The 11290-nt window shown below is 37.3% G+C and overlaps 1 protein-coding gene across 1 annotated transcript in view; it reads right to left on the bottom strand.

Annotated features, from left to right (window-relative positions):
• Positions 1 to 1752: 1752 nt before the first annotated feature.
• LOC149777553 (uncharacterized) overlaps positions 1753 to 11290 on the bottom strand; it is a 51357-nt gene continuing 41819 nt past the window's right edge. Inside the window, exons 11-12 of the mRNA XM_089942155.1 lie at positions 9160 to 9409; positions 1753 to 2635 (exon numbers count right to left, since the gene is read on the bottom strand). Coding sequence (XP_089798281.1) covers positions 2227 to 2635; positions 9160 to 9409 — 659 coding nt within the window. The 3' untranslated portion in view covers positions 1753 to 2226. The remainder of the gene's footprint in view (positions 2636 to 9159; positions 9410 to 11290) is intronic.

The following is an 11290-nucleotide window of genomic DNA, read 5'->3' as shown; positions in this document are numbered from 1 at the left end:
TGAGTCCTGTGGTGGTGACTTGGGTGCCAGAGCTGTTTTAAAGCATGTCAATGTCTGCCACTTCATGGCTGGAGGGTAAGTTGATTTACTTCCCTTGTTCAACAGAAATTCACACACTGAGGAAAGTTCATCTTGCAAACTGGTGACGTCTTCATCTTGAGCTGTGGGTTTGTTGTGCTTTGTCCATAGCTCCAATCTGTAAGACAAACAGAGCAAAACATAAAACTGTAGCCCTGCCCCATCTTTTGGAATGCAATGTAGGTGCAGAGCTAATATCCCAGAAATTTATAACAGAACATCTAATGTTGTTGTTGCTGTAGGGCCTAATGCCATTTTTCAGCACACGATAGGCTACACATGGCAGCCAGTATTAATGGTGGAGGAAGAACCCATATGTGAAGCTGCTTAGGCTCCAGGTGCAAGTACTTAAATGTGTGGTGGCAACAAAGTGTTAGCAAATTATAAAGGCAGAACTTTGTTTAGATAGAGAAAAATTTGGAAATACAGATGGAGTATACTTTCCACAGAAGTGAAAAACTCCTCCAACCTGTAATGGTATATCTTCCATGGAGATTCTGGCTTTTGCAAGATCTCTAGTGACAAGTGCATGCTTCTTGGCATGAATGGAATTAGTAACTGACATGTTCGTAGACTTTGCCAACAAGTCTTGTACCTAAGGGGAGATAGCTCTGCCTGACTGCCACATTGGTCGGCAGACAACGTTTAGCTCCCTTTAGTTAAAAGTAATATCTGGAAGTTTCAGCCTGAGGCTGCAATGTAGTAGTAGTTATCCTAAGGAATTTTTGTTGGGTAACATATTTAAGAACCAAGGATATCAATCAAGAAAATGATATAAATCAAAGATATCAATGAAAAGATTGACATAAATAAACCATGGATATCAATCAAGAGAAGAATATAAATAAACCAAGGATATCTATCAAAAGAAGGATATAAATAAATCAATGATATCAAGAGAATTATATCATCAGGAGAAGGATATCAATCAAGTTATTTATTCAAGAGAAGGATATCAATCAAGCTAATTATTCAAGAGAAGGATATCAATCAAGCTAATTATTCAAGAGAAGGATATCAATCAAGTTAATTATTCAAGAGAAGGATATCAATCAAGTTAATTATTCAAGAGAAGGATATCAATCAAGTTAATTATTCAAGAGAAGGATATCAATCAAGCTAATTATTCAAGAGAAGGATATCAATCAAGTTAATTATTCAAGAGAAGGATATCAATCAAGCTATTTATTCAAGAGAAGGATATCAATCAAGTTATTTATTAAAGAGAAGGATAACAAGTTAATTATTCAAGAGAAGGATAACAAACTATTTATTCAAGAGAAGGATAAAAATAAAGTTATTTATTCAAGAGAAGGATAACAAACTATTTATTCAAGAGAAGGATAAAAAATAAAGTTATTTATTCAAGAGAAGGATAAAAAATAAAGTTATTTATTCAAGAGAAGGATAAAAATAAAGTTATTTATTCAAGAGAAGGATAAAAATAAAGTTATTTATTCAAGAGAAGGATAACAAATTATTTATTCAAGAGAAGGATAAAAAATAAAGTTGTTTATTCAAGAGAAGGATAAAAATAAAGTTATTTATTCAAGAGAAGGATAAAAATAAAGTTATTTATTCAAGAGAAGGATAACAATTAAAAGAAAATTTCATGTCTAGAAGCATAAACAACACATGAATTAAAACTTAGTAGTTATGAGATAAAAGATTCAGAAAGGTACAATACATTTTATTGTTAATGAGACTTGAGCATGAAGAACAATACTTAAAAAATGTGACTTGCTAAATTTGAAGTGACTGTTGCTGCCAAAAAAAGAGATAATATAGGTCACAATCCACTATTGCAGGAAAGACAAAATGTTTGTTATGACAAGTAACTGAATGAACCCCTTAATGAAGCTATCTTCTTTCTCAATAGGCATTGCAAGTTTCATTAACATAAGTTTTTTATGTTGTTGATAAAAATTATATGTAATTCACGATTTTTATATACCACTTTCTGTCACAACTGACATGGTATGCAAATAAAGCAGTTTCACGGATGTTCCTTAAATGCACTGAATAGTTCATGTATATAAAATATATTTAACACAGAACTTGGCAGATGGAGGACCATAACATGAAATGCTATGCATGCATTGAGTATGCTATCCATCAAAACCTTATGGTCATTTTCTATTTACAATCTCAATCAAAAACTTCAATTTTCATGTTCTGGAATTTAGATGAACCTGTCTTTTTTCTTGTGTCCAATTTAGATCTTAGGTCAGTTTCCTTATTCTTAATGGTACGATACAGCCTGGAATCTGGTGACCTATCACGTGACACTCTAGATTTCACATGTCTTGTATCTGGAGATGATGTATGGTCATCACCATCATCATCATCCCTATCAGATTCATCTGATGACCTGGAGTTTTCATCATCCCACACTAGTGGAGATACACGTGTCCTAAGCTGTAACCTTGACTTTATATCTGTCTCTTTAGGTTTTACTTGTAAACCCTTGATTAATTCTCGTGCGTCTTTGATTCTCACTGGACTGCTGCCTCTTTTTGTGTCTGTTGTTATTGTAAGGTCACCTTGTTGTAGTGTCCTGAAATGGAAATGGTACCTCAATGTGTAGACCAATTTATATACACATATATATAAATAACCCAAGTTACAATTTTAACTTTCGTGAAATAACATCTACTGGACATCCTGCAAGAACAATACACAGAATTTCACTTGTAAACATCATACAGCATTTTCTATTGGGATATACCATGTAAAATGTTTGTAAATTGGTGGGTGGATTTATTGTCAGAAAAAGCTTTCTTAAAATAATATTGGACAAAACATTGGTTCAAATAGGAAGAATGGCTTCTCATCAAGTATAAGATCAGAGAGAACATAAAGCATATTAGGTTGCAATCTTGCTCTTGTCTACCAAGTAGTTATCAGCAAGACTTTGCTTTCTCCACGATGAGAATCATACCATTTTCACTGCACCACATCTGAAGTCTGTTGAGACTTAGTTTGTAGGTTTTTCTCAACTTCAGCTTGACTGCTTTGAGCATCAGACATCAGTATAGATGTCATTTGCTGAGTCTGCATCTCCTATTTTTAAGGGTAGGTCATAGCACTGTTTTCAGGATTACCTCTGTGATGGCCATTTTAAATATCAGATCGAGACCATTTTCATTTTGAACTAACTATACTTTACAAGAAGTCTTTTGGTGCACTGCAATATTACTTTTCATACTGAAGAATTAGCAATAACATAATTTTCAAGAGGGCTCCTGTGACAGCCATACTGTACATAAGATCAGCACTATTTTCATTTAGGACCAACTTGTCATTGTAAGAAGTCTTTCAGTGAAAACAACATTTTGATATGGCCATCCATTCAGGAGGAGTAGTGATATCAAGTTTTCCAGATATAACTCTTGCCCATTACCTCCCATTGCCACTACAATGTGTCGCTAGTTTTTAAACTGAGTGATATACCAATGAGGATGCTCGCATGGTGGGATGACTGGGAGGTTATTAAGTAATGTGACTGGGTAAGTATTCTCTGAGAAATATAATTTACTTAAAAAATTTGCTTTGCCCTTGAAGAACATTCCCTGATCGCATTAATGTTAGGAGAAAAGGTAAAAGGTGGAGGGAATGCTTAACATCGTACATATACCTGAGGTCTCCTTCCTGGAAAGAAAGACTGCATTCCTTATGTGAACAATAACCCTCTCCAATACCTGAAGCAACATGGCACATGGTCACTTGACTGCTCTAGCAGGTCAAGATGACAATTATTGAAATCTTCTCACTGTCAAAATTCAATGGCTAATCCAGCGAATTTAAGAGGCTGTGTTGGTTTAGCTGGGTCTGGTGGTCATCTGAGCCACAGGATCCACCAGATTCAGATTTGTCTCAGTGAGAAAAAAACTCAAGAAGGTTAATGCTGCATACCTGCCAACATCTAAGATGTTTCAAATCGAAACATTGCTTTCAAATGTGAGGCTAGCAGTGACTGCACTTATTTCATTAGCTAAAATTCTCATGAGGCGATTCTGATTTTTGATATGTCAGAGTATAGTGTGCATAGAACCCACCTAATCCATCAAGATCTGGCTTGGGAGGTGATGTCCTTTGTACTTGCCGCAACTTATCTCTGTGTGCTATAAGTAGTGCTTGAGGGCATGGACAGGATCTTGCAAGGCTGCTGCTCTTGACCTATCTACAGATGAGATGGAGTGTATGAAGACTCTCTCATGGTGACTGGTTCTTGGCTACTATGCCTGCTTGAGTCACGAGGATCACCAAACCATCCAATCTGAACTGAAGATAGTTCAGGTTGACTGAACAGGAAAGTTGCTCAACCTGCATGCCAAAGCTAAAACAATCAGACAACAGGTTAGTATGATAACGGCTTTGGTAAGGTCCAGACTAATGACTCAATTTTTCTGATCTGACCCATGATAAGATCCAGGACAGATTCCAGTTTGAAACAGGGGGAGAGATTTTGGCCAATTACATTCAACATTGGCTAGTAGGACTGACAGGTCATTGTCATGACCAGTATCTCTTCCGTCATGATTCCTGTCAGATATGGAGTGGTAGCCCCGATTGAAAGCCCACATTTTCTATTCATAAAGCCAGAGTAAAAAAAGCTGGCTAGTTAAGGGATTAAGGCACTAAAAGGGACTAAGTTACTGCCTCAACACCAGTCCTTGAAAATATGCCACTTTCCCTCATAGGCATCAAAAGTGGAGGTCCTTCATGCTCGTAAGATTCTTTCCACAATCAAATGTCCTTATTCTTTCTAGTACATGGCAGTTCTGAGGAGAACCGTGAAAGAGACAGTCCAGAGAGGGGTGTAACACTTGCAACTGACTGTCTGAAGAGATTCTGTTTAGCCGTAATATTCCTGGGTAGATTGTTAGATTGAGTGGATCACTGACCCAGTACTTGTCTCATTATAAAGGGGTTATCAGAATTATCTTACCATTCTGACCACCTATTTTCTATACTATTTTTGGTACTAAGACTGGGGGGGTATGAAAATGTCCATAACTCGTCCAAACTGACTGACAGCACAAGCACAACCCAAGCTTTTGGGTCAGGCGGTGGCCCAGTTGTGGTTCCACCTTGTTGCCAAAGGTTGATTTTCAGATGCCCACTTTCTGATAGATGAATGTACAATTTCATGTGGATAACCTGACCATTTCTGGGAAGAGCAATGGCCAGGATACTGAATCTGTTGGGAATGTATCGGATTAGTATGTTGATCTGAAGTTGGCAGCATTGACGAAGAAACTGCCAAACCAGCACACATAGGTCAGGTGATTTGTTGCCCTCATTTTGTTAGGAGGTAAGTCACCACTATGGAGTTGTTTGACATAAGTAGGACTGACTTTTGCAGTCTGTGGTTGTGCCACTGACACAGGAATGATCATACCTAGTCCATTATATTGGCATTTTTATTGAGTGGACTAGAAAAGGGTGCCATTGAGCAAGCAAAATCATTTGTAACAGGTGCATATAAGGCAGCCAAGCAGGATTAAATCCAGTGCTGCATTAAATAACCCAAGGAGTTTCTCTTGCTCAAATCCCCATCTTGGTGGAAACAACTGTATGTGTAGTGCACACATAAGAGAGATAAATATGATTGAGAATGGTTATAACTGCCATTACTAGGTGGATAAAACACTTGGATATGTCAAGGTCAAATTTTTCCAAATTTACAAGAAAATTGAAATGATTCAAAAGGGACAAGATCTTGATTCTGCCTCGGAAGAGAACAGAACATACCATATATGTTCGAAGGAGTAAGTCAACTGAATAGGGTGATGATGCAATCCATAATTTGGTAAAGACCTAGGAATTGATATTTAGAACTAATAGAGGCCTCAAAATAAATTGTTGCAGCAAGCAACCAAAGAAACTCATGATGCTAGGTGACTAGGGACATGAAAGGAGGCATTTGTGTGATTCAGACTGTTGGCATACTTGTCCCTTCGGATGGAGAGAAAGATCTCACCATCCCTATCTTGAATCCTGTCGGAAGAATGAATTCACTGTGGTGACTGAAGTATATGATTGACCTCAACTTGCCATTGGTCTTTTTTGGAACAGAAAAACCATGATTAGAATCCAGAAACTGTGATTTCCAGGAAATCTGAACTGCCCATTTGTCAATGAGAGACTGTATTGAGATTGTGATTTCCAGGCAATCTAATCTGCCCATCTGTCGGTGAGAGACTGTGCTGAGATTGCAATTTCCAGGCAATCTATACTTCCCATTTGTCAATGAGAGACTGTATTGAGATTGTGATTTCCAGGCAATCTAAACTGCCCATTTGTCAATCAGAGACTGCATCTCCTGCTGGAGAATTTCATCCTTCTAATTTGACGGTACATCCATTAAATGGGGAGAGGAAGAAAGACAGGGTGGGATGACTTGGATCACCCATTTGTTTGATAGCAATATGTATATCAAATGTGAATGGAATTGTAGGAGTCTATTACCCCACATTAGACTTTTTGCAAGTGGTTGGTGTGTTAAGTCAGTGGCTGGTAACAGGAGGCTTTGGGGTGGGGTGGAGAAACTTGCTTTCTTATCTCCCCTGCAAGGGTGCCTCCTAGACTGGTTCCACTGTCATCTGCTGGCAAAAGGTTGAGATCTGAATGGCACTTTGCTGTAAAAGATCCCTTTGCTTGACTTGATTATCTTCCATCCATTATGGCAAGGATGGATGGTTTCTAAAATGAGGATACAGGTGGAGAGGCATTGTTGGGTGGGTAGTTTTTGAGCTGCCTGCCTCTAAGCTTGTTCAAATCTGCCCCCAAACAGCAATGGTGAACCAAAGGAGTCATCCTTAAAGCCATAGCATGATGTTCCTTTTTTTCCAAAGCATTGTGGAGCATAAATACACATTATGAAATATACCAGTTAAGACTGGCAGAGGCAATCAATACATTTGTGATCAAATGGTAAGCTGCTCTGTTAATGACCCTAGCAATTCAGGCCATCGACTCCCAAGCATGTTGGTTCACTGAGTTTTCCTCCTCCCCTCTCCCATCAGAAAATCACCAAGAAGGCACAGACAACTGATTCGCAGGGAGTATGGCCAGCACAGTTATCAGCTATGCAATAGGCAGTTCAGTTGGTGGTTGTACTGGGCACACCATGAGCATGGATGGATGGATGGACAGATCTTTCACTTAAATCCCCATCATAATGTGCTGAGTAGTCTTATGCCAGGTGAGACCTACAGATCTATCATTAAGATCTCCATAATTGTTAACTGAGGGTGGACATAGGCATGCTAGGACAGAAAAACCTATCACTGAGACCTCTGTAATTGTCAAGACCAGAAGCTGTAGACCTGGAGAGATAGATGGATCCATCACTAAGATACCCACAGTTGTAACTGTATATAGCCGTAGGCATGTTAGGGTGGGGAAATCCATCACTAAGATCCCCAGAGCTGTGACTGTATATAGCCAAAGGCATGTTAGGATGGGGAAATGCATCACTAAGATCCCTATAATTGTAACTGTATATAGCCATAGGTATGTTAGGGTGGGGAAATCCATTACTAAGATCCCCATAGTTGTAACTGTATATAGCCGTAGGCATGTTAGGGTGGGGAAATCCATCACTAAGATCCCCATAGTTGTAACTGGATATAGCCGTAGGCATGTTAGGATGGGGAAATCCATCACTAAGAACCCCATAACTGCAACTGTATACAGCCATAGGCATGTTAGGATGGGGAAATCCATCACTGAGTTACCATAATTGTAACTGTATACAGCCGCAGGGATGTTAGGATGGGGAAATCCATCACTAAGATCCCCATAGTTGTAACTGTATATAGCCGTAGGCATGTTAGGAAATCATCATTAAGATCTCCCTATTGTCAAAGGATGAAGCAGTAGGCAACATGGACAGATCTTTTAGTAAATTCACCCAAATGAGATGGACTGGCTGGCTCAACTGGTTGGATGATCATGGATGGCTTCAGACAACTATACGGTATTAAAGGATAGATCCACTGAATCCATTAAAAACTCCATGTGCCAAAGTCCATGCTCTGATATGCAGTGGGATTTATGCCACCTGGGCTGCCTAAAAATGGGGGTATACTTACCCCCTGATATATTATAATTACTTGCTGGAATGCTACAATTTGCAATGTCATCACCCATTTTCTTAGCTTTGGTCAGTTTTTGAGCAAAACCGTAGTCTAAACACTCTTGGACCATATGCTGCATACACAATATGATACTGGCTTGTGTGCATCTTCCTTAGCCTTGAATTTATTGCTTTTATTACACTCTGTCAACAGGTTTCACTGAAACAACAATATAAAACAAAATACAACAAAAATATATAAATTAATCATGCAGCATGTTATTAATTCACAAATGAACACGTTACAAAATGGATGAGCACACTATTGGCATTGTGTGTGAAACCATGAATATCAACATGCATCAAAAACAGTAAGTTGTACCATGTGGTCTAAACATTCCCAAGTCCCAAATTTTTTAAAAAGTTCAGTAAATATTCACAAAATTCAAAAGAATATTTACCATCTGTTTAGGAATGAATATTAATCAAAATCAATCCCAAATCTTGTATGGATGGTTTAAATTTAACACAAATTTGGCTTTGGAGTCAAAGGAGGTGTCTCATACAATGTGGTTAAACAGAAGCAAAGCTTAAAAATTGGCGACACCTGGTGGTGGCAAGGGGAGGTAATGGACAAGAGTTACTGCCCTTTATTTTTATCATACAGAAATTATGACTCTTCATCGTTTTAGTTGGAATGGATTAAGGAGGTGGTAGACTTACAGAACCAATGTTAATATGATCAGGGAATGTATTTAAAGGAGTAATAATATATTAACTACACTGAATAAAATTATGCAAACAGCGACAGGAAAAATGCAGTAGAATTACAAGCTATGGATGTGGAGTATCTATACAAGATTCTGACATTCAAAAGTTAAAAGAACATGCAACATATTTGAATAAACAATTGTTCACAAACCCAATTATTTTATCCAGTTAAGTTTATATAATTGTACTGAAATGAACTCAGGACTAAAAGCATATATCCTTACTTTTTCTTTTTGATTTCTTCCTCTACATCATCCGCATACATCCTCATAGTGCGTTTTTTTACCGGAGGTCCCAGTAACCTCTCTAGTTCTTCCTCATCCACTTCACTCTCATCACTATCCTCACTTACATCTTTCGTCTGCTTTGGCCCCATCTCTGGCTGTTCCAAAATAAACCTGGGCTTTTCTTCCTCTGGTGATTTCTCAAAAATAAACTTTGGTTGGTCTGACACTGGTTTGCTGGGGCCTACACCTGCAATTAAAGCTATCATGTTTACCTGTGAATTATGGTACAGACCATAAAGTAGGAAATTTTACCAAATTTGCATTTAATTTGTATTTCACTTGAACTTTTCCATCATCTTGATACTTTTCACTTATTGTTCCACTGATGCACCCAGTGTGTATCCCTTTCATCAGTAGTTTCCTTTCATTCTTGTTCATTGAAAAGGAAATACACATACAGTAGCTGGGTTTTCTAATTTCATGCCTGTTACTATAAAGTTAAAGAACAATAACTTTTGTATCTTATTAAAAATGTGCTGTAATGAAACAGTAAATGCACACATTGAAAACGACACCACTGAATTTATGATAAATTAAAATATAACCACAAATGCAAGAAGTGTAAAAATATAGATGAAAGTATATGTCTGCCAGTTTCATTACTTATTTGGTTTTAATTATTAGGATTGTACAGATACAATCTGCAGTGATGATCTGTTCACGTTAATGGTGGTCTACCTCAACTAACTAAGCCATGACAAGAACAATGTTGCAGCTTGAAAGTTGTGAAAAAGTAAAAGATTATGATCATGAATTATCCTGCAAAAGGTCTTTCAACTGTCAAAATTAAGTGGCAGTTTTGAAAGTAATAAATTTTGACATCCATTTACAAAATAAACTTTGGTGTCATTATGTCTGCATTTATCATTCATCATTTTGTGTTTCATGTTTGGCATCTGCACTCTCCAATTTCTTCAAAATGCATTCGTCATTCTGCTTGCATGCATACTGCATTCTATTTGCATGCATTCTGCATTCTATCTGGATGCATTCTGCTTTCTATTTGCATGCATACTGCATTCTATTTGCATGCATACTGCTTTCTATTTGCATGCTTACTGCATTCTATTTGCATTCATTCTGCATTTCTCTGGTAAAATTACCAGTTTCAGGATCTGCAGAATTAATGATGATCACTTATGAAATGTTGGAGTATTGGGTAATTTTAAAATTTATATTTTTACATAAATACATGTCCATATCAGCTAAAAACGTATAGGTTGGTGTGCATTTTATCACACTCATAGCTGCATATCTATCCCTCAGTAAGGATCATTATATGCTAAAGTATGGGAAATACAGCCTTTTAAGAACCCTTTTTTAAAAAGCAGAAATAAAGTAGTACTGTTTATTGCAGTAAATGGGGGAAAATGAGGGGAAAAAAATCATACTTAGAAATAGAGATGAATCATATAATTGACACCTTTTGCAAACAAACCAACCATAACTCAAATTACATGCCTACACACATTTCAACTCATGATATGTAAGTAAAGATATGGTTGGTTCAACTACAAAGACATTATAAAGAGTGATATTGCTAGGAATAAAGAGATTCCATGCTGCAGAAGTGAACCTTTACCTAAAACTGAACTTCAGACAAGGCTGACACATTATCTCTAGCAAGTACAATGCACAACAAACAGAATGATCAGGATGCCTTACAAATGCATGACATCACAACATTTGATGGTCCCTTAAAACTGCACAAATTAGTGAAAAGAAGGGTGAGGAACATCTCCATGATAGTTAGTACATACTGAATGGATACAAAAATGTCTTTAAAATTTTGAACAACTAGGGAGCATAGGGTTGATTTCAGGAGTAGGGAGACTAGTAAAATAGCAGGGCCATAAGCCTGGAAATAGCCACCTGTCACTAACTGCCCATAACAAATTTGCTGAATGAATAGGTAAAGTCACAACATTCGCTCAAGTCAAAGATTGCAGACTCCTCTTCTCAAATACACAGAAAACATGCATGTTGATGATTATTGACTCCTCTTATCAAATACAAAGAAACATGTATGTTGAAGATTATAAACTCCTCTTATCAAATACACAGAGAA

This window comes from Sinohyriopsis cumingii, chromosome 18 (genome assembly GCF_028554795.1).
Source record: "Sinohyriopsis cumingii isolate HCF-2022 chromosome 18, ASM2855479v2, whole genome shotgun sequence".
Taxonomy (NCBI): domain Eukaryota; kingdom Metazoa; phylum Mollusca; class Bivalvia; order Unionida; family Unionidae; genus Sinohyriopsis; species Sinohyriopsis cumingii.
The sequence above is the reverse complement of the archived record's forward strand: the minus strand, read 5'-3'. Positions and strand labels throughout refer to the sequence as shown.